This window comes from Diceros bicornis, chromosome 6 (genome assembly GCF_020826845.1).
Source record: "Diceros bicornis minor isolate mBicDic1 chromosome 6, mDicBic1.mat.cur, whole genome shotgun sequence".
Classification (NCBI taxonomy): Eukaryota; Metazoa; Chordata; class Mammalia; order Perissodactyla; family Rhinocerotidae; genus Diceros; species Diceros bicornis.
Window position 1 is genome coordinate 57,802,848 of NC_080745.1, and position 23,332 is coordinate 57,826,179.

Consider the following 23,332-nt stretch of genomic DNA (forward strand, 5'->3'; position numbering starts at 1 on the left):
CTTTGACCCATGGGTTATCTAGAAGTGTGTTGTTTAATTTCTAAATATTTGGAAAATTTCCAAATCTCTTATTGTTATTAATTTCTAGCTTAATTCCTTTATGATTAGAAAACATACTTTGTATTATTTAAATTTTTTTAAATGTGTTACAATTTGTTTTATGGCCCAGAATATGATCTGTCTTAGTGAATGTTCCATGTATCTTTGAAAAGAATGTGTATTTTGCTGTTAATGGATGAAGTGTTCCGTAAAAGTCAATTAGGTAAAGTTTGTTGATGATGTTTTTCAGGTCTTCTATATCCTTAATGATTTTCTGTCTTCTTGTTCTTTTAATTACAGAGAGAGAAATGTTAAAGTCTGAAGATACGATTGTGGATTTATCTATTTCTCCTTTAGTTCTATCAGGTTTTGCTTCATGTATTTTGTACCTCTGTTGTTAGGTACATTCACATTTAGTTAGGATTGTTAATTTTTTTGTAAATCAACTCTTTCATGTTATGTGATGTCTGTCTTTATCTTTTTTCTTTGTTTTAGAGTTTACTTTGTTGGATGTTAACATAGCCAGTTGAGGTAGGCAGAATAATGCCCCCTACCAAAGATGTCCATGTCTTAATCCCCAGAATTTGTGAGTAAATTATGTTAGATGGCTATGGGGAATTAAGGTTGCTAATCAACTGACCGTGAGATGAGGTTATCCTGGATTATTTGGGTGGGTGGAACGTACTCACAAGGGTCTTTTTAAGTAAAAGAGGGAGGCAGGAGAGTGAGAGTCAAAGAAGGAGATGTGATGATGGAAGCAGAGGTCGGAGTTAGGACACGCTGACTTTGAAGATGGAAGGAGACCATGAGCCAAGGAATGTGGGTAGCCTCTAGAAACTGAAAAGACAAGAAAACGGATTCTCCCCTAGAGCCTCCATTGTTTATTTCCTCTCAAGTGGGCCTGCCTGCTGCTTCTAGATTGACCTCTTCAGGGGATCTTGTTTTGGCCTTGAACCTTATCTTGTTGAAGTTTACCCCTAGAATTTTCTTTCAGTCAGCAGAAAGCAGAAAATTAAGGCACATATTCAGGTGACAGTATTCCCAGGCAATGAAATAAGGTAGAAAGTTGGCATTTGATGAGCCTAATAATATTCCTGCACAGCTTTGCTTCCTGCATTGAAAATGCAGGGCAGACTGACAGCAGGGCAAGCATATTGTGACTAGCCATTTCCCATGACTGCTAAACAAATTTATAGCCAAATTGGACCAGTCTCTTAGAGCAGATATCCTTTTCCAGTTAAATAAAATTGAAAGATAAAAATAAATGAAAACAATATCCATAGGAAAGGAGAATATGTTTGTGTATAATAACAAAGGACTGATGGGGGGCGGGGTGCAGAGAGATTTGTTACTATTATGGGTTGAATTGTGCCCCCCCAAAATTCAATTAAAATCCTAACCCCAAGCTCTCAGAATGTGATCTTATTTGGAAATGGAGTCATAGCAGATGTAATTAGTTAAGTTAAGATGAGGTCATGTTGGAGTAGCGTAGGCCTTTCATAAAGACTGGTATCCTTATAAAAACGGGAAATTTGAAGACACACACACACACAGAGAATGCCATATGAAGAAGAAAGCAGAGATCTAAAAGCCAAGGAACGTCAGATGCTACCAGCAAACCACCAGAAGCTAAGAGAGATGAAACAGATTCTCTCACAGCCTTCAGAAGGAACTAACTCTGCCAATACCTTAATGTCAGACTTCCAGACTCTAGAATTATGAGGCAATAAATTTCTGTTGTTTAAGCCATCCAATTTGTGGTACTTTTTATGGCAGCCCTAGCAAACTAATAGAATTATTATTTAAAGAAGTATAAACAGAGAATAAAACTTTGTGGAAGTACTCAGGTGACTTCAATTTTGTGATCACTTCCCATGCAGCTAAAGAGCTTTAGTTTTTGTCCATCAGGAGGGAAGTGGTTAGATAAAACTATACTTATTTTACGTACTATGTTCTATGTACTATGTACCAATGAAATAACATGAGGTATATTTATATTCACATGTGCTAATTTAGAAAGATCTCCAAAATACATTATTATGTGAAAAGCAAGTTGTAGGATAATATGTGTAGCATGATTCCATTTATGTAAGAAAGAAAACATCAACATATTTGTAAATATTTGTATGCAATTGTGTGGAACAATGTCTGAAACTTTACATATACCCTGGATTAGGAATCTCAGCTATAGACCACTGAGAAGTAGTCTGAATATCTATTACATCCAGAGGGAAAAAAGCTCTGCTGGTTCCCACAAAATTGTAGTAGTTGGTGGTTACTTCTATGAATAGGACTTGGAGGAGGAAAGAGAGTGAGAAAGTGAATAGAGATTTTCACATTTTAGTCTTCATACATTTATATTTTAGAACATTTTAATGAAAATATCTTTATCGGAGTTTTATTGGTACAATGTTATGGAGGGCAACTTATCAATATCTTTCAAAGTTCTAAGTACATATATCCTTTAACCCACAAATTCCACATGTAAGAATTTATCTTGCAGATATACTTGCATGTGTGCACAATAAAATAATTTCAAAGTTATTTTTATATGTTTATATTAGTTATCTATTGCTGCATAACAAATTGTCACAAACTTAGCAGCTTAAACAGCACACATTTATTATCTCACAGTCTATGGGTCAGGCACAGCTTAGCTGGATCCTCTGCTTCACAATCTCTCATGAGGCTGCAATCAAAGTATCAACCAGGGCTGCAGTCTCATCTAAGGCTCAGCTGGGGAAGGACATGCTTCCAAATTCATGTCGTTGTTAGCAGAATTCAGTTCCTTGCAGATGTCAGACTGAGGGCCTCAGCTCCTTGCTGGCTGTCAGCTAGAGTCTGCCTTCAGTTCCCTGCCGCGTGGGCTTCTCCGTATGGTGGCTTACTTTATCAAATTCAGCAAAGAAGAGAGGCAATAGAGAGAGTCTACTAGCAAGACAGAAGTGACGCTATCATGTGACATAATTAAGGAAGTGACATTCCAATGTCTTTGTTGTATTCTCTTGATTAGAAGCAAGTCACAGGTGCTGCCTTCACTCAAGTGGAGGGGATTACACAGGGGTGTGAATACCAGGAGGTGAGGATAGTATAATAAGTAATTATATTTAATATTATTATATACTGTCTGCCACAGTATATAACTTGTAGAGTTAAAAAAATAATAAAGTAAGATAAATATTTACTCTTATTTGAAGAATTTGGATTTAACTTTGATTTCTTTTGGACAGATTTTGTTTTGTTTTGTTGTTTGAGATCATAGGTATTTAGGTTGCAAGTACCAAGAATTTATTGTTTTAATGTAATATGCAATGATATGTTCCAAATGGAAGACCAGAACGTTCAGAATAAAACTATCTCACCTTGTTAAGAAGAGAATGACCATGAGGACTCAATTTCAAGCTTGGGGGTAAGTAGTTGTCACATGGGATCCTTGAATTCTTCCAAAAATTTTCACTAATAATTAACCTCTCTCTCTCCCTCCCTCTCTCTCTCTCTCTGAATATATATGTATATATATATATTATATATACATATATATATTTGTTTTACTTAACCATATACATTTGACAGTGTTGCATATCAGTACATGTAGAGATGTTTCATTTTTCGAGGTTTCATTTTTGCATGTGTGTGTGAGGAAGACTGGCTGTGAGCTAACATCCATTGCCAATCCTCCTCCTTTTGCTAAGGAAGATTAGCTCTGAGCTAACATCTGTGCCCATCTTCCTCTATTTTGCATAGGGGATGCCGCCACAGCATGGCTTGATGAGCGGTATGTAGGTCCGCACACAGGATCTGAGCCTGCGAACCCTGGGGCTGCCGAAGCAGAGCGCGCGAACTTAACCCCTAAGCCACCAGGCTGGCCCCTTGAGATGTTTCATTTTTAAGTGGCTACATAATATTGTATTAGCTTGAACCACAAAAAATTGCTATTTTTTTGTAGGTCAAAAATTGTCAAATACCAGCAGTTTTATACGGTTCAATCTAATATAAATGAATTGCAATTTATTTAACCAATTTCCTATTGACAGTTGTTTGTTTCTAATCTTTTGCCAATATAAACAATGTTGCTATTAATAACTTTTTATGTGTTTCTATGCATACTTATACTAATATATCTTTAAGATAAAGATATAGAACTCCCAGGTTAAAGGGTATGAGTATTTCCAATTTTGATGAAATAAATTGCCAACTTGTCCTCCACTGAGGGAATACCAATATGCACTCCCACCAATGTTATCTGGAGCTTGTTTCCTGGAGCCTTCAGCAGCATAGTGTATTTTTTCTGTATGCCATTTTGAGGCACAAAATTTTTTATGACTTGTCCAGAATTAGATTTAGAGGCAGAGCTTGGTTTGACATTTTAGATTTAGGTTTACATCATTCATCATTCGTTTTCTACCCCCCCACCTGTTTCTTGAGTTACACCAAAGTTTACTTCAAGCTAACATCTCCCAGATATCCAGATCTACACTCATTTTTCATCTTCCTAATGTCTACATTTCCTAATGTAGAAAACTAATTTCTATTGTTTTTATTCTCATTGCTTTTTCTAATGGTTTCATGGTGTTATCCTAAATTCCAGCTTTTTGAAGGCTGGTACTATGTCAGAGAATCCCCACCCCGCTTCCTCAGCATCAGAGTACAGGGCATTTGGCACAGCATCAAAAATTATCTATTTACTGTTTCATTAAATTAATTGATTTTAAAATTTACCATTCTGTATGGGAAGGAGAGGTAATATTTATTGGGTACCTGTTATAGCCAAGTGTTGTGTGGTGCTGGGCAATATCCAATATGTCACATAATTTATTCTTCATGATAACCCTGCAAGTTGGCCGTTATCCTTATTTAGCAAGAGAAGAGAACACAACATGGAGAGATTAAGCAACCTTCTCAAAATAACCCAGAGCAAGTTGCAGGTAGAACTGGTATTCAAACCAGCCCTGTCTGGCTCCAATACCAGTGCTTGCCCCCATCACAGGAGCTGCCTGCTGGGGCTAGGACTAGAAGGAGGCAAGTGAGCTGAGTGACGGTGCAAAATATACGGGAGCCCCAACAAACTCAGTAATCAAGATAAATAATATTTTAATGCAATATTTTAAAAAATAAAAATTAATGCAGAACAATCCATGACGAACAAAACACTAGGTTTCAAAATAAAGACTGGATCATTATTACTGATTTTCCTTTTGCCTCAGGCTCCAATATAGCTTCCCACAGCACTGTTACTGATCCTGTCTTTATTTAAAATCATAAGCTGGGTCATTGGATGAAAGTGTTGTTTTAGGAAGATTAATATATTGGTGGTGTGTAGGGCAAACCAAAAAAGACAGAGACTGGAGGACTTGAAATGTTAAAAAGATTTTGCTTAGTTGAGTTCAGAAAAGCAAACTGGGTATGGAGTGCATGGGTGTAATTCTACTCTGTCAGCTCTATGCTAAATAAGTAGGGAAATACAACGAGAACAAGATGGTCCAATGCTTTTAATAAATTCTCTCACTGAGCTGCAGATGCCTTGCTACTTCTGATGCCCCTGCCGATCCCAGCTCTGACAGTAAAGCTGGGTGTGCCCTTGCAACTTTGGCTTCATTCCCAATGGCACCTGCAGGGAAAACTACCCATTTTCCCTCATGTCCATTCTCCTCATTATTTTAGAGATTTTGATCCTGCCTTCTCCCAACAGCAGGTTTGTCCTTCTAGCTAATCTTCCAAATCTTTCTAGAAGTTCCAGATACAGAAAGCTTCTCTATTTCTCTGGCCATTTTGATTGTCTTTCTCTGGATCTTTTCTCACTCCATGATCTTTCTTTGTTTATAATGTGTAGTACACTACACATAGTACTTGTTGATTTTCATGTGTTATCATCTCTATGCAAAACTATCTATAGGATTCTAGAGAGCCAGTAGTGTGTCTTAGGGACCTCAGATTTAACCCAGCCCAACTCCCTCAACGTGCAGGTCGGAGACACTGGAACTTAGCCAAAGTCAGTCTGGAAGCTGAGGATAGGATCTGTCCGTTTCCCTTCCACTGCAAGCAATTGGCCCCTATCAGTCTGTATTCTGTTCCTGAGACAGAGTCCTGATGGAGCTCTTTTTAAAGAGTAAAGGAGCAGAAACAGTAGCAACTTATTCTGTGTACTTAGGCCTGCAGAGTTTGGCCTTTCCCTCTTTCGTAGAGGTAAGTTCATCAGACTGCCAAAGGGCACACATGAAGGAATTGGCAGTTGTCTTGTATGGAGAGGCAGAGCTATGATTCCTGCTACAATTCTAGACAGTGCTGTTTCATTTCCAATGCCCTTTTCTGATGACGCCCAAATTTTGCCAACCTTTTTTGAGAAAGTGTACATTGGTCCCTATCTTTAGGGACTGGTCTCCAGCTACTCTGAGCGTCCTTTCCTCGGCCAAGATGAATTTTATCTAATGGTCAATGTTACTCAGAATGTGACTTCATAAACCTGGCCTGAAACTATGTGCAATCCAAATGTTTTGCCAATTGTGTGAATTCAAGAATGTGCAGAATAGGTAAAAGATAGTTTCTATTTCCTAGAGGCTGGTCAAAGAGGAAAAAGTTCAGGAGATGTTTGGTATCTATAAGATTGTTGCATTTACCACTATTTTAAAAGGGGAGGGAGTGTAAAGAACAGAAGGTCAGCAAAAAGGTAAAAACCTTATACCTGGGGGGTGCTTAAATGTCTAGTGGGCTCAGGCCTGTAACATAAACGAGTAAAGTCAATTGATAAGATGTGTAGGAGCAGTGAAGAACTCTAGAAAACATGCCTAATCTAAAGGAGGCAGCCAATATTCAGTGTCAGCCAACTGTTGTCGTTTAGGAAGGTGGGTCCAATGTTGCTAGCTCTGATTTTTCAAGAGAACTCAGAAATCTGGATTTTTATATAAAATTATCTACTTTGGGGGGTTGATGATTTTTTTTTGGAAATTATCTAATTTTTAGATGCTGGCAACAAATCCAAATTGGAAGGAAGGAAAGGAGGGAGGGAGGAAGAGAGGAAAAGTGAAGGAGAACCACCTGCAGGCCAAACAGAACAGTGATAGGGCCCAGAGGTTACCAGTTTGTGACTTTTATCTTATGCAGACTTCTTACTTCCTGTCTTCTCCCAACAATTCAAGATGTGTTTAGGAACTTCTTCAAGGTATACTCAGAACTAGATCAAACAGTCAGAATTTCCATTGCCCTGCCAATTCTGTAAATCTAGCCATATAGTTTTTATTGAGCTCCTAATATGTGCAAAGTCTATCATTACATCTTATTTAAAATGAAATATGTTAACAATTAATTACATGAAACAGAGATACAACTTCCATAATGGTCCAAATGACTCTGACATATAAACTTACACTTTAGCTGTTTTTAAAAATATGATCAAAGTTAAAGAGAATTGTTTTTTTCAAACCTACTGGAGCATTCAACTTTTACAATTCACTTCTGAATTTAGAAGGTTAATGAGAAAGTTTCAGAACATTAGGCATCACTCCGTTTAAAAGTAGCACTTCTAAAAGAATTCCAAGGCAACCATCCTGAAAATCTTTCATAGGAGTCAGTTTTGACTCTAAATGGCTTCTATACCTATAGAGGTCACCTATGACACCAAGCAGCAACCAAGTTCATGCTAATTCCGAAGGGAAAAAAGTTGGTAATCTTGTCAACTGATTAGATAAGAAGGCACTGAACAATTCAACCTGGCTCAGGTTATCAATTGCTCATGATTACATTTTAATATAAATGTGTTAAACAGTATACGTTGTATCCTGCTTTCCATACGAGATTCACATCATGTCAATCACTGTTTCCCCCTTATTTTTTTCAGCCTCTCTCTGTGTCCATCTCTCTCCCCAGTCTACAGTTTCTGCATATTTAAGGTATGCCTACTTGCGTTTCCACTATTTCTTCTGTTGTTAATCAGAGTCGAGACTCTTCAACATTTTTTAACTTCTTTGCTGTCTCAGATATTCTCCATACCCCTTACACTCTCACCCCAAGCCACCCCCAGCCCAGCCCCATTCTAGAACCTGGACTCTCTTCCACTCTCTATCCCATATCTCTTGGCCTAAATAATGCCCTTAGCTTCCCCTCCCCCTCTGAGCACCTTCTTCCCCTGCCCCCCACCCCTTCCCCCGATGTCCCTCCCCAGGCCTGCAGCCTCAGCCATTCCAGAAATTGACAAAGAAGTTGCAGAGGGAGCGCCACTCCTCAGCACAGTAGGTCTCCGTGAGCTTCGCGTTTTGGTCCAGTCCGTCAGGGTCGGGCCCTGTCCCCAGGGGTCGCTCCTCGTCGGGGTCCGAGGCTGCCTTCCTCTTGCCGCCTTTGGTCTTCTCAGAGGGCTTCTCTTTGGGCGGAGCGCTCGGGGGAGGCGGGGCCCCTGCGGCGGGGCCCGGCGCGGACTCCCGGGGCCGTCCCCGGCTCCCGGCCCGGGGCTTGAGATCGCGGGGGAAGCCCGCCGCAGTGGGGCCAGCGGGTGGGGACGGGTAGGGCACTAGTCGCAGCTCGGCGCCGTGGCCCTTCTTGCCGGCGCACAGGCGGGCCCTGAGCGGCGCGGCGTCGTGGCAGGGCCGCGACTTCTTGCGCAGCCGGCCCAGCACCTGCCTCCAGTAGTGCGGGCGGCGGGCGGCGTAGGCGGCGCAGCGCTCCGGCTCCCCGCGGTAGGCGCACTGGTGGCGCGCCGCGTCCGGGCCCTGGCAGCGCAGCATCAGCTCGCTTCCCGCCGCGGGCCTTGGGGCGGGCAGCAGGAGCTGCCAGCTGCACGCGTGCCCCTCGGGGCTAACAAAGCGGCCCGAGGAGCCAACTGCGGGACCCGGGGCCGGCTCTGCTGCGCTGCCAGCGGGCCCCTTGTCCCTTCGGGTGTCCGAGAGGACATAGCCGCCCAGCAGCAGCAGCAGCGAGAGGGGCGCTCGCAACCTCAGAGGACTCATGGCCCGCGATGTCTGCGCTCAGGTCGGCTCTTCTGGGACCCTTGGGCGCTTCAGTGGTGGCAGGACCAGGAAAGGGACATCCCTTGGACCTGCAGACAGAGGCAGAGACGGCGTCTGACTGAGCCAGGCGCAGCTCTTCGTCCGAGGACATGCACCTGCGAATCCGCCTCCCCAGACTTTGTGGGCGCTGGTTTCTAGTGGGCAGCAACTGCCTGCGAGGGGCCCCTCTGAAAAGTTTCCCTGGGAGAAACTCGCTTACTGTCTAAATAGTCGTTTTGAAACTATTTGTGTTTTGAGGTTTTCTTCTGCGCGCAAATACGAGAGCAAAGAAATGCCTGATAATTACCACCTCCGCTCCTTCCTCCACCCTCTCCCTTCTCCATCCTCCAATAAACTATCTACAAAATCATTTCAGATTATTCTTCGGAAACATGCACTTTGAACTTACCGAGTTCTGGGAGCCGTAGCGGAGCCTGGTTACGGTAAAGGGAATGACGGCATGAAGGATTAGTCTGTTGTAGCCGCCTCCCAGTGAATGAACGTGTTATCAGTGGGACAGAAGGGGCCTCCCCCACTATGCCCCTCCCAGACTTCCCTCGCACTGGCAGATTTCTTACCACCACGCCACAACACACCCCTCCCCCCCGATGTATGGTAGAAGTGGCAATGTAACATGAAATACAACTCTTGCATTTTGCTTCCAATGTTTAAAATAATCAAGTGAATTTTAACAAATCATTCTTTCCTTTTACATATTTAATCATCCAAAAATAAGTTAAACAGATCTAAGTTTTAAGAGAAACAAAATGAAACAAAACAATTGTCAGTATTCTAAACCAGGCACTATTTACCCTCTATTTTTCATATCACTCTGAGTTCTATATTTTCACCCATCATAGCTGATAGTCTTTCTCATCCTAATAACTTAATAAAAATATTACTAATAAAAATATAATATCCCAGTTTATTAACTTACCATTCTGTACAGCAGTTCACTCAGGAGTGGCCATTTGGGCTTTTGATTATTTTTAGGTATTATAAATCAGTTATAAAATTTTTACAAGAATTAGAAGTTTAAAAAATTTATTTGGATTATAGTTGCAAGGTAATATTACCAATTCGAATGATTAATCTGTAAGAATTAATGCGTTCTTGAATCTTGAAAATTTTATATTTATTTATTTTTAATTAATTAATTTATTTTTTCCCCCAAAGCCCCAGTAGATAGTTGTATGTCATAGCTGCACATCCTTCGAGTTGCTGTATGTGGGATGCTGCCTCAGCATGGCTGGAGAAGCGGTGCGGCAGTGGGCGCCCGGGGTTCTGAACCCGGGCCGCCAGTAGCGGAGGGCGAGCACTTAACCACTAAGCCATGGGGCCGGCCGGAAAATTTTATATTTAAACCAAGCTTTTTTTTTTTTACACTTCAGGATATTCCATCCTCTTAAAAAAAAGTTCTCAGTAATAAATGTGATTTTTTTAATTTCAAGAGTTTATACCTCTGACCATAATTGTTTTATACAAGTAAGTTTTTTCCTAAAATACTTCCCCAAGATGTCAACAAGTCTCATTATATTTCCTGTCTTTTTTGTGTGTGTGTGAGGAAGATCAGCCCTGAGCTAACATCCATGCTAATCTTCCTCTTTTTTTTGCTGAGGAAGACTGGCTCTGAGCTAACATTTATTGCCAATCCTCCTCCTTTTTTCCCCCAAAGCCCCAGTAGATAGTTGTATGTCACAGTTGCACATCCTTCTAGTTGCTGTATGTGGGACACGGCCTCAGCATGGCCGGAGAAGCGGTGCATCGGTGCACATCCGGGATCTGAACCCGTGCCGCCAGTAGCAGAGCCAGAGCACTTAACCGCTAAGCCACGGGCAGGCCCCCTAATGTCTTCTTTTGGACAGTATTTTCTATTACTGAATTCCCGTTGGTATTGTATTTGAACAGTTATAATTTGATTACTACTATAAAAACCAAAATATTTTAGAATTAGGAGAATGTACTTAAATATGTTTTAGCACATATTAAATATATAGTAGTGTATATTGACCTAAGAAAGGAAGTTTTTACCCCTCTGGTGAAATCAGAGAGATTAAATGACTTACCCAACGTCACACATTTAGTGATAAAGCCACAAGCCATTTGACTTTCAGTGATCAATGATCTTGACATTTCAGCTTTTTATTTCACTAGTATCACTTTCACAGTTAGTTATGTCTTAATTACACCAATTCAATTTATACTGAAAAACAATTAGTACCTAAGAAGTTAAGAAATATTAACATAAGTGTCATAAACAAGAGTAGCTTATTAATATATTTCACAGATGGAAGCCTTCTCTTTTCCAGAAAGCCATATTTGTGTTAGCAAAGCACTGATGGGTAGTTACAGGCTTTTGTCTGTTGCTCTGGCATTAGTGTTATCAGCTACTGAACCGAAGTGGAATAGTTTTTCAGCTAAAGAGTGACATCTTGTGACATTCTGCACTAATTACAATGAAAAGGTTTATTATCTGAAAAGTAATTAAGAGATATTCCAAAGAGCATGCTTTCTGTCAGAAACATTGTCCCCAGAAGAAAAATAAGGACACACAGATGTGCTATGCCATGTCAGAAAGGGGTAACTTTTTTTTTTTTTAAGGAAGATTGGTCCTGAGCTAATATCTGTTGCCAATCTTCCTCTTTTTCTTTTTTCTCCCTAAAGCCCCAGTACACAGTCGTATATCCTAGTTTTAGGGCCTTCTAGTTCTTCTATGTGGGACCCTGCCTCAGGGTGGCTTGATGAGTGGTGAGTAGGTCCAAGCCCAGGATCGGAACCGGTGAACCCAGGGCTACTGAAGCAGAACGGGCGAACTTAACCGCTATGCCACAAGCCGGCCTGGAAAGGGGTAACTTCTTACCAGAAGTTACTTTTTATAAATGGTGGTAAAATACACATACCATAAAATTTACCATTTTAACCATTTTTAGGTGTATAGTTCAGTGGCATTAAGTACATTCACACTGTTATACAACAATCACTACCATGGATCTCCAGAACTTTTTTCATCTTCCAAAATTGAAATTATATTCCCATTAAGCAATAACTCATTCCTCCCTTCCTCCACCCCCTGGGAACCATCATTCTACTTTCTGTCTCAATGAATTTGACTACTTTAGATGCCTCATATAATTGGAATTATACAGTATTTTTCCTTTTGTGACTAGCTTATTTCACTTAATGTCTTCAAGGTTCATCCATGTTGTAGCATGTGTCAGAATTTCTTTCCTTTTTAAGGCTGAATAATATTCCATTGTATTTATACACCACATTTTATTTATCTATTTATCATTCGATGGACACTTGGGTTGCTTCCACCTTTCGGCTATTGTGAATACTGCTGCTATGAACATGGATGTACAAATATCTGTTCAAGTTCCTGCTTTCAGTTCTTTTGGGTATATACCCAGAAGTGGAATTGCTGGGTCGTATGGTAATTCTCTTTTTAACTTTTTGAGGAAACTCCATACTGTTTTCCATAGTGGCTGCACCATTTAACATTCCCACCAACAGTGCACAAGTGTTCCAATTTCTCCACATCCTTGACAATACTTGTTATTTTCTGGGTTTGTTGTTTTTTTTTTTTTGCCTCTTTTTGTTTTTATAATAGCCATCCTAATGGATGTGAAGTGGTATCTCATTGTGGTTTTGATTTGCATTTCTGTAATGGTTAGTAATGTTGAGCATCTTTTCATGCTCTTATTGGCCATTTGTAGATCATCTTTGTAGAAATGTCTATTCAAGTCTGCTGCCCATTTTTTAATCAGGTTGTTTTTGTTGTTGTTGAGTTACAAGAGTTCTTTCTTTATATATTCTGGATATTAACCTGTAATCAGACATATGATTTGCAAATATCTTCTCCCATTCTGTGGGTTGCCTTTTCACTCTGTTGATAGTGTCTCTTGATGCCCAAAAGGTTTTCATTTTGATGTAGTCCAAAGGAAGACACTTTTTAAAAATATCATGATGTGAGATATGAAATACATCTTAATATTGATTTCTTAAAAAATAATCTTGTTTGCATCAGTGATATAACAGGCCTGTTTGGATTCATACCATATACCACCTAATAGTTTAGAATGGTGTGAAATTTCTTGATAATTTCAATGATTGACTGCTTAGTCCTGCCCTGTGATTTCTACAAAGGAAAAATCTTATCATAAGGAACAGAGTCTATGTAGCACCTCCTTCCCTTCTTACCCTAGAGAAGGTTAGCTGCAGCACCTGATCCAACAAACTTCTATGGTGAGTGGGGTGGGGTCGGGGGCCTCCTGCCTCTTGGTTTCTTAAGACTACATAATTCTTCCTGCATGTAAGATCAGCTTTGTACAGTTTAATATGCAAATTTTTTTTTGTTTGTTTCATGTGTATTAGCCTAATCTTCCAAATTAAATTGTAAGCTTTTTGGACAAGATAATTTTGTTTACTTCTTTGGTACATAACACAGTGCTCAAGGCAAAAAGTTGATTGCTTGAACACTCATACATTGCTGGTAGGAGTATAAAATGTACAATCACTTTATTTTTTATTATTATTTTTTAATTTTATTTATTTTTTCCCCCAAAGCCCCAGTAGATAGTTGTATGTCATAGTTGCACAGCCTTCTAGTTGCTGTATGTGGGACGCGGCCTCAGCATGGCTGGAGAAGCAGTGCGTCGGTGCGCACCCGGGATCCGAACCCAGGCCGCCAGCAGCGGAGCGTGCGCACTTAACCGCCAAGCCACGGGGCCAGCCTGTACAATCACTTTAGAAAACCGTTTTACATTTTCTTATAAAGTTAAATACACATCTACTCTATGATCCAGCCATTCTACTCCTAGGTATTTACCCAAAGAAAATGAAAATATATGACTACAAAAAGATGGGTACAAGAACGTTCATAGCACTTTATTTGTCATAATAGCCCCAAAGTGGAAACAACCCAATTATCCATCAGCAAATGCATAGATAAACAAATTGTGATACAATCTGTTTATTACTCAGCAATAAAAAGGAATGAACTACTGCAACATGCAACAAAGTGGATTAATCTCAAAACCATAATGTTGAGCAAATGAAGCCAGACACAAAAGAGCCCATATTGTATGACTGCATCTATATGAAGTTATAAAACAAACAAAACTAATCAATGGTGGAAAAAAATCAGAAAAGTGCTGCCTCCGGGGGATGAATGGAGGTTTGTAATGAGGAAGGGATATAAAGGAAGTTTCTGGGGGTTATGACAATATACTGTATCTTGTAGAGATTTGGGTTATACTTAAGATTTGCATATTTCATTGTATGTAACTTTTACCTAAAAAAGAAGCCACACCTGTAAACGATTATTAAGCCCAACTTAATGATATCCATGCTGAACTGTTTAGGGATGAAGTACTGATGTTTGCAATTTATTTTTAAATATATAAAAAATAATATGGATGATATGAATAGAGAGAAATGAGTAGTAGTTATGTGATCAAGCTAATACAGTAAAATATTAATTATAGAATATAAGTGGTAGGTATATGGGTGTTCACTGCATAATTTTTTTCAACTTTACTGTATTTTTGAAAAATTTCATAATAAATATTGGAAAAAATAGAAAATAATAATTTAAAAGTTATATTCCTACCATTAGGAATTAACATATATTAATATCTTGTCATATTTGCCTTCCACAATTTTTTAAGAAAAAAATGTCACATAACTCTTCTATTTCCATTACCCCTCTCAAATCCCATTTTCCTCCCCACCTAACTCCTAGCCAAGGGTAATCAGCTTTTTTATTATAAGTTTGGGGTATATTCTTTCAATCCACTTGCAATAATTGTATACTTGTTTATGCACATACATGTAAAACTCATGTCAAGTATAGTCATTGCAGCTTCATTTATAATAATGAAAAATTGGAAAAACCTAAATAGCAATGAGAAATGAATAAATTATGGATTTTTTGTTCTGTTGTGCTTTGTTTTTTTTGGTGAGGAAGATTAGCCCTGGGCTAACATCCATGCCCATCTTCCTCTACTTTATATGTGGGACGCCTGCCACCGCATGGCTTGATAAGCCGTGCGTAGGACTGCACCTGGGATCCGAACCTGCAAACCCTGGGCCACCGAAGCGGAGTGCATGAACTTAGCCACTATGCCACTGGGCCAGCCCCTAAATTATGGATTTTCATACAATGGAATAGATCTTGAAAACATAATTAATTCATTAATTAAAAACAAGCTTATATGATACTGTTGTTTATGGAACACATACATGTAGCAAAATGATAAAATTATGGACAGGAAGTATACACACAAACTTCATAGTAATAGTTATTTCTGGGAAGGTAGGGAGGGGAATGGGATTAGAAAGTAGTAAAAGACCTCAATTTTACCTTTAATTATCTGAAGCAAATATGGTAAAATATTAATATTTGTTAAACCTGGATGGTGAGTATATGGGTGGATTTTATTCCCTATATTTTTACATATGTTGGAAATAATTCGTAATTTTGAAAATACAAATAGTATTACTTTGTGAGTATAGTTTTTAGAATTCATAAAAATTGTATGATATTGTAAATATTGTTCTGCATCTTGCATTTACTCAATTTATGGTTTTGAGCTTCATCCATATTGGCATATGTAGATTTTTTGTAGATTGGCATATGTAGTTAATTTACTTTACCTACTGCTGTTGTAGCCCATCATATGACTATATTACATTTAGTTTATCTATCACTCTACTGATGGACATTTAGGTCGTTTCCACGTTTTCTCGATGATAAAGAATGCTGCAGTGAACACCCTTATAGAGATCTTTTTGTGTACAAGAGTGTTTCCCTAGACCGGTCATCTTTAAACTGGAGTATATGTATCCCTGAGGACACCTGAAAACTTCTCGAGAAGTGTTTAGCCCTACATAGATTTTTTAAAAATTTAATTTCAAGATCCTCAACGTTCACGTGCATGCTTTCCTCCATATGTTTATCTCAACCAGAGGCCTGGGTATGGACCAGTGTTTGGGGGTACTATGCTGGTTCTCCTTTTCCACCTCCTTTCACAATTGCTCTTCTCTCACTTCACTACAGCACGGCATAGTTCTCATCCATATCAAATCTCATTTGAGATTTTATACATAAAATTTAACATATATACATTTTTATATTTTTATTTTTTTAATTTAACCTGTTAATCCATCTAAAATTTATTTTTGTGTTTAGCATTAGGTAACAATATAACTGTAGATCTAATAATTTTGATGTAAAAGTCTAAATAATTTAACTGATAATGTATACTTTTATATGCATATCAAAGTCCCTTTGATCATAGGAGAAGGATAAAGGTAGGTGATGTATCATTCCACTATCTTCCCAGAATCCCCTGCAGTTATAATGGCCAGGTGACACAGCTCTGGCCAACGAGATCTAAGTCTGCTAAGAATTACTGGGAAGATTTTTGCTTTCTTGAGGCAAACACTATGTCTTACTCCTTCCTTTTCCTTCTTTTCCCTGGATGTACGATGACTAGAGATGAAGCAGCCATCTTTTCAGCTCTCCCAGTAGAGCTTGTCTCAGGGAAAGCTGACTCCATTCTCATGTCCTGGGTGGTCTAAGGATAATTCCATCCCCACTGCCAGCAGTTAGTTTAGTTATAAGTGTGTGACCCAATTCTGCACACTTTGTGAAGTTTGCTCTCAGCGTCTGGGAAAGTTCTTCTCTGCTCTTAGAAGAGACTCACAGAAAGACAATCTCCCTCCCCCTTGCCTTGGATGTTTTCCTTTTGCAATACCCAAGTTTTACAGTTCAGTGGGTTCAAGTTTACTTACTTTTTCCCCCAATGGTAAGTATTTTTCTGTGCATTAAGAAATCCTTCCCTACCCCGAGGTCAAAATATTCTTCAATATAGTCTAATAGTTTTAGAGTTCTGTTTTTCATTTTTAGATCTTTAATCCATCTGAGATTTATTTTGGGACATGGTAAGAAGTAGGGATTTGATTTTTTCCTCCACATGGAGAGCCAATTACCCAATATTCTTTGTTCAATAGTTCTTTCTTTTGCCACTGATTTTTGAAGCTACCTTTCTGGTGGTAAAAAATAATAGCTAATATTTATTTACCACTTAGTATTTTTTACATGTAACACGTATCAACTCATTTAATTCTTAAAAACACCTTTACAAAGTACAGGTCCATGATCTGTTATTTACAGTTCTGAAATTGAAAAAGGTCTGAAAACCATACTTTAAAAAAATTCATTTGGCAGCAAAACCTGACCTGCACTGGCATGCCGCTGTTTATAGTCTTTTATTTATTTCTCTTACTATGGCTATTCATACATTTTGCTGCAGAACCATAAATGTATTGATTATAGGCTACTGCCCTAGAAGCTGCTGGGGTGTGACATAATACAAGGTATATGCATTGGATTACTTCTCAAAATCTAAAGAATTCTAAATTCAGAAAACCACCTGACAGGGGTTTCAGATAAGGGTGGTGGACCAGTACTATTATCCCCATTTCACAGCTGAGGAAATTGAGACATAGAAGTTAAATAACTTGCTCAAGGTCACAAAGTTAACAAAAAGAATAATCAATGTAGTTAATATTTTTGAGTGCTTATTGTGGCAGTCACTTGGTTAAATGTATTATATTCATTATCTCATTGAATCCTCACCACAACTCTATGAGGTATCATTATTATCCCCATTTCCCAGATGAAGGAACTGAGGCTTAGAAAGCTTATATAACTCACTTGAACACACAGCTGTTAAGTGTGGTGAGGAAGGGTTTAAACAGAAGTCAGTCTGACATCAATATATTTGATTATTACACTTATCCCTTAGAAATCAATGTATTTGATTATTACACGTATCCCTTAGAAACCTATAATACCAGGCCTTTCCTCTCTTCTAAATGTCATTTAGAACTATATATTTAATTATCTTTTGGATATTAAAGAGTAACATTTTTAAAATGCATGTCAGATCATTTTACTCATGTGCTTAAAACCCTCCTATGACTTTCTACTGCATCTAGAGTAAAATCCAAATTCCTTACAACGGCCCCTTTCGATCTCTCCCAGCTCATCTCCCAACACAGCAGACTTCTCTTAGGCTTTTACACCAGATCTATCCTCTACCTGGAAGGCTCCCCAGGTCTTCCCACAGCTGGCTCCCTTTTGTTATTCAGGCCTCAGCTTACGCACCTCCTTGGTTTTTCCCTAATTACCTAGTCTAGAGTCTCCAATCACCCTCTCTATCCCATCATTACGTTTATATAGCATATAAACATATGTTCTTGTTTATCTTTTTTCTTCCATTAAAATGTAAGTCCAACCGGAGTGGGCACCTTGTCTGTTTTGGTTTCTTTTGAAGCCTAAATCTCTATTACAGAGTTTAGCACATGGTAGGTACTTAATTTTGGCTGAATAAATGAGTGTAGCACACAATCACTAAATAGTACCTGCTTGTTAGTTTCAGTGGTGGGAGATAAATTGAGAACGCGGTGGGAGGAGGCTGTGAAATGTGAAAATTTCTACTTGAACATCGGCTGAATCAGATTTTGTCTAATAGTATAGACAGTGCCTAGCAGAGTGTCTCACACAGATCAAGTGCCAAATAAATATTTGCTGAATGAATGAACAACAGTATATATTATTACTAGCTTGGATCTCGGGCAAATTACTTCAACTTTCTGAGCTTAGTTTTCTCACCTCTTAAGTGAAGATTAAAACTTACTTTACAGATTTAAAAGAAACTCATTAGTTAAGGCTGAAGGCTGAAAACATTCACAAGAATAAAATCTCGCTCTGTATTTACTAACAATAAAAAAAAAAAACACCTTACTTTCCAGGGTTGGCCTACCAATTACATGAGATAATCCATGCCAAATGCCTACCACGTAGCAGGTAGTTTCTTTCCCCTTACATTTACATACTACTTTATGGTTTACAAAGCTCTTGTAAGCTCTTCTAGATAACATGACCTCATTTTATGGATGAAAAATAGACTCAAAGGTTGAGACATAGCTTTTTCAGGTAATGAGAAGCCAATGGGCAAGTTTTACAAGCAGAGGAGGGACACGATAAAAGCAGTGTTTTTTGAAGATTAATCTGTTGGTGGCTTCTAAGATGGGCTCGACTGAAGAAGCTGAAGAAATAAGAAAGTTTAAAAGCCTAATGAAGCGACTGAATAGCCAGATAAGCCAAAACACACACACACACGGAGTTTCCACATCTAGTTGAGAAAATGACGGTACCAACAACATAAATAATTAAGAAATCAAACTTAGCAAAATGGTTGGCAGAAGACCTTGCCTCCAACACCTATGCAGAACTTCTGGCAAATACGGCAAACATCTGAGCTGTGTCCTAAGTGCCACTGCAGATCTTTCTTGATTTCACTCCTCCCACTGGCCTCGCCACCTGGACTAGGGCATCCTAAGGCCCTTCGGATCATGCTTTCTCTAGAAGCAGTCTGATGAAGATCCGGGCGGTGAAGAATTAGAAACCAAGCTTTTGAACTTCCCGAACCTTGGCTAAATCGCTATTTTTCCTTCTCTAGAAAATAAGGGAACCCTTACTTCTCATTCTCGCCTCGTTTTAAGACTAATGACCCGCTCCACACGAGCACAAAGAGATTTTTTTCAGGCGCATACCACCACGCCAAACGTGCTCTTACTCCTTTGCCTCTCCGGCCGAGAGGCGCTCCTCGCGGGGTGCTGACGTCACTTCCGGCGCGCTGGCGCTAAGTCCGGCGTGCCGACGCCTGCGTCAGCAAAGAGCGGAGCTGGGGGCACCGGGTTTGAAGTCGTGCGGGTCGGACGACTGCCGCCTCTGCCTCTGTCTCAGACCCCTGCTCCCCAGCCGCGGCGGGGACGAGCTCGGGTAGGCGGCGGGGCAGATGCCCGAGGGCCCGCGCCGGGACGTCCCGCGCCGCACCGGCCGCTCCCTTCTGCTCCGCGGCCTGGGCCTGCGCTGCTCTGCTTTCTGGAAACTAGCTCCTCAGCGGCGCGGCGCGTAGCTCGCGGGGAGCCCCGAACCGCCGGCACCCGGCCATGGCGGTTTCCAGGTGGGTCTCGCTGCTGGCGAGCGGGCGGGAGGGCGGCCCCGGCGAGGCACGGTCTCCTCTTGGTGCCCCCACTCCGAGGAAGGAGCGGTTCCCATTGTCACTGCGCCCGGGCGCCGTCTTCCACAGACTTCAGAGTTCGCCCCTCGGTCTGCGGGGGTTTGGGCTCGGGTTACTCCTCGTAAATCCGTTCAAAAATGTCTTTTTCTTGTTGACTAGAACTCTCCACGTTAGAGCTGGTGTTTCTCTTTCCTCACCATGTTTCTCTTGTCTGGTTTCTCTTCCCTCTTTCAGTTCTAGGAGAGTCTCTTATCTTTCTTAGTATTTAAGGCTGATCCCTAACCTCTATTTCACGGGAAAACTTGGTAGTAACTGTCGAAGTTGGGGAGACTTGAATTACTATTATCTAAGTGACCTTCTAATTATGTTAAAAATTTTTATTTATGGCCTTAGGGATGTGTTCTTTCCTGAGGACTTTTCCCTTACGTTATAGTATAATTCTTCCTTTTGTTTAGCAGTAAACATTTAGCCGTCAGCATTGTAATCTGTGGCAAATTATTGTATTAGCGCCATCTTCCTTAACTTTGTGAAAGATATATCACAAATCTTAAATTATTGTAAAATGTTGCCTATCAACAGGAAAGTTTAGGAAGACCAAGAAGACGTGTATCTGTGTAGCTATAGAAGGAAAGTCCTCCTTTCCTCCAGTGTGATGGAATGGTGGGAAAACTTTTTGTCAGAGGTTTGATTTTAGTAGATGTGTACATGGAGGTAGGGGATAGTTCCTCTGATAGCAATCAGAAGGATTCACCAAACTCATTAGCGTTGATGAGGTAAGTTTTTCTGAGAATTGAGTTTTTCTACCACATAGACTGAAGGAAAAAATGATAGTTCAGAAAACAAATAGTTTTCATTCATTTTTCATAATTAATTGAACACATTTCTTGACCACAATGTGTGCTCAAGCTTTACCTGTTTTTCGAGTGAAAGGATAAGCCATCCCTCACAGACTCCCTAGATAACTGATGAATTAGTGTGTGGGAGAAACCCATGGGAGTTAGGTGAAGGAGGTTGCTAGGTACCTGTAGTATGGGGCATCTAATTTTTATTTCACAGATTAATTGAATCCATTCAAGGTGAGGAAAATTCTTATTTTTTGATATATAAAACTCCCTTGAAAATGCAAGTGGTATTTTCAGCATTTGCAAGTATCTTCTAGTTTGTTATCTCGCATATACATACACTGATACATACACTTAATGTGAGATTTGTTTACCAGGTGATACAATGTTTAAGGGAATGAGTAGATCTTGAAATTCGTTTCTTAGAGCCGAGTACGTATATTTTCACAGTATTGGATATAGTTTTATAGAGACAAAATGAAAGTGTTTAGAAAGAGCCTACTCTGGCCAGTACTAATCTATTTACAGACGTTTAGGGCACCTAAATTTCTGAATGAATGATTGGTTTTTGTGTGTGTGTGTGTGTGTGTGAAGAAAACTGGCTCTGAGCTAAAATCCATTGCCAATCCTCCTCTTTTTGCTGAGGAAGATTAGCCCTGAGTTAACATCTTTGCCCATCTTCCTCTAATTTATGTGGGATGCCTGCCACAGCATGGCTTGATGAGCTGTGGGTAGGTCCTCGCCCGGGATCTGAACCTGCGAACCCTGGGCTGCAGAAGCAGAGCGCAAGAACTTAACCACTATGCCAGTGGGCTGGCCCTTAAATGATTGAGTTTTGAAAGCTACTGCCTTTTGTTCTTGATATTGGATTTCAAAAGGTAGTGCTCTTTTTTCTGTAGATTCTTTCTTATTGGCTTTGACAAAATTCTATTAAATTCTGCTCAGAAAAAAAAAGCCTTTCATGGTTTTATGAAAGAGCTACTCCGGTGCTTATTTTGGTAATATAATTCAAAGAAAACACTTTTGAGACACCTTCTGTGTTTTGGGGATACTGTCAGTTCTTGCCTGTTTCATTTGCAGATTCACTTTGAACAGCAAACGTTAATTTCAAACTTGCATTCTTTGTGGGCTAAGCACATTTCGTTAGTAACTAAATTTCCCTTCTCTCCTGTTGGTGTATGCTTGTGGAATACAGATTCATTTTAATATTATTTTATGGAGAATAGGTGGAAGATAGTTCAAGAGATAAAAATCTATTTGCCAGAATCAAATCTAAAATATTTTTTGCACTGTTCATATCAGTGTGCATAACTGAAAAGAAGCTATGTAATATTTTTTGCTGCTAGTGCTCTTGGAGCAATCCTGACTCCTAGTGACCCTGAGTACAGCAGAGTGGAACCCTGCCCGGTCTTTTTTGCACCATCCTCTCATCTTTGGCATTATATTGACAGTGCTCTGCTGCTATTCACAGGGTTTTTGTGGCCAATTGTTTCAGAAGTGGGTGGCCAGATCCTTCTTCCTAGTCTGTCTTAGTCTGAAAACTCTGCTGAAACCTGTCCGTCGTGGGTGAAATAAGCGGTGGCATAGCTTGCAGCATCACAGCAACTTGCAGTCACCACAGTATGACAACCAACAGACGGGTGATGTGGTTCCCTGACCCGGAAACTGAGGGCCAAGGCGGTGAGAGCTCCAAATCTTAACCTCTAGACCACTGTGTAATATTTTTAGGACCTTGGAAATATTTCCAACAGAAGGGAAATAGTAAGTTGGTACCACTGTTCCCTCAGCTGCCAGGTTTAGAAATCTAGGAATAATATTTGACTTCTCCCTCCCTCCATTCCCCCCATCTAGCCAGTCACCAAACCCAATCCTGTTGGTTCTGCCTTTCTAATGTTTCTCTGGCCAGTCTTTTTTCTTTGCATACCAATTCCTCAATCCTACTCCATACCAGCCAGCACCATCTCTAATTCAAGACACCTGCAGCAGCAGCCACTTGCTCTTCCTGCCTCCCATGGCACCTCTTTCTAATTTATTTTTCACTTTGGCCATATTATTTGCTAATATGCAATTTTTAGTGTGGTCATTTTTCTATTTAAAACACTTTAATTGTTTTCTGTTGCCTTAGGATAAAGTGCAGATTCCTTAAACATATTGTTACCAGATCCTTTGTGATCTGGTTCCTGCTTCACCTTTTAGCTTCATCTTGTGTCAAGTTCTCTGCATCTCTCTCTCTCTCTCCTCTTTTCCCCCTCTTCCTTTCATTCCGAATCCGTGTTCTCACCTCCCAGTCTTTACCTCTGGAACATTTCTTGCCTGCTCGCCCCCTCCCCTCAAGTCTGGCAAATTCCAACCTCAGTTTTTGAGTCTAAACCTATATGTTGCT

At 39.9% G+C, this 23,332-nt stretch overlaps 2 protein-coding genes across 2 annotated transcripts in view; one reads left to right on the top strand and one right to left on the bottom strand.

Moving 5' to 3' along the window:
• Positions 1-8,188: 8,188 nt before the first annotated feature.
• Positions 8,189-9,496, bottom strand: FGFBP3 (fibroblast growth factor binding protein 3). Its single transcript, XM_058542684.1, has 2 exons — positions 9,421-9,496; positions 8,189-9,061 (listed from the first exon to the last, which is right to left on the bottom strand). Exon 2 carries the CDS (start codon positions 8,970-8,972, stop codon positions 8,205-8,207), a length of 768 nt encoding a protein of 255 aa, XP_058398667.1. The 5' UTR covers positions 8,973-9,061; positions 9,421-9,496; the 3' UTR covers positions 8,189-8,204.
• Positions 9,497-19,783: 10,287 nt separating this feature from the next.
• BTAF1 (B-TFIID TATA-box binding protein associated factor 1) overlaps positions 19,784-23,332 on the top strand; it is a 94,180-nt gene continuing 90,631 nt past the window's right edge. The window contains exon 1 of the mRNA XM_058543528.1: positions 19,784-20,050. Within this exon, the coding sequence (XP_058399511.1) occupies positions 20,037-20,050 (14 nt within the window). The 5' untranslated portion in view covers positions 19,784-20,036. The remainder of the gene's footprint in view (positions 20,051-23,332) is intronic.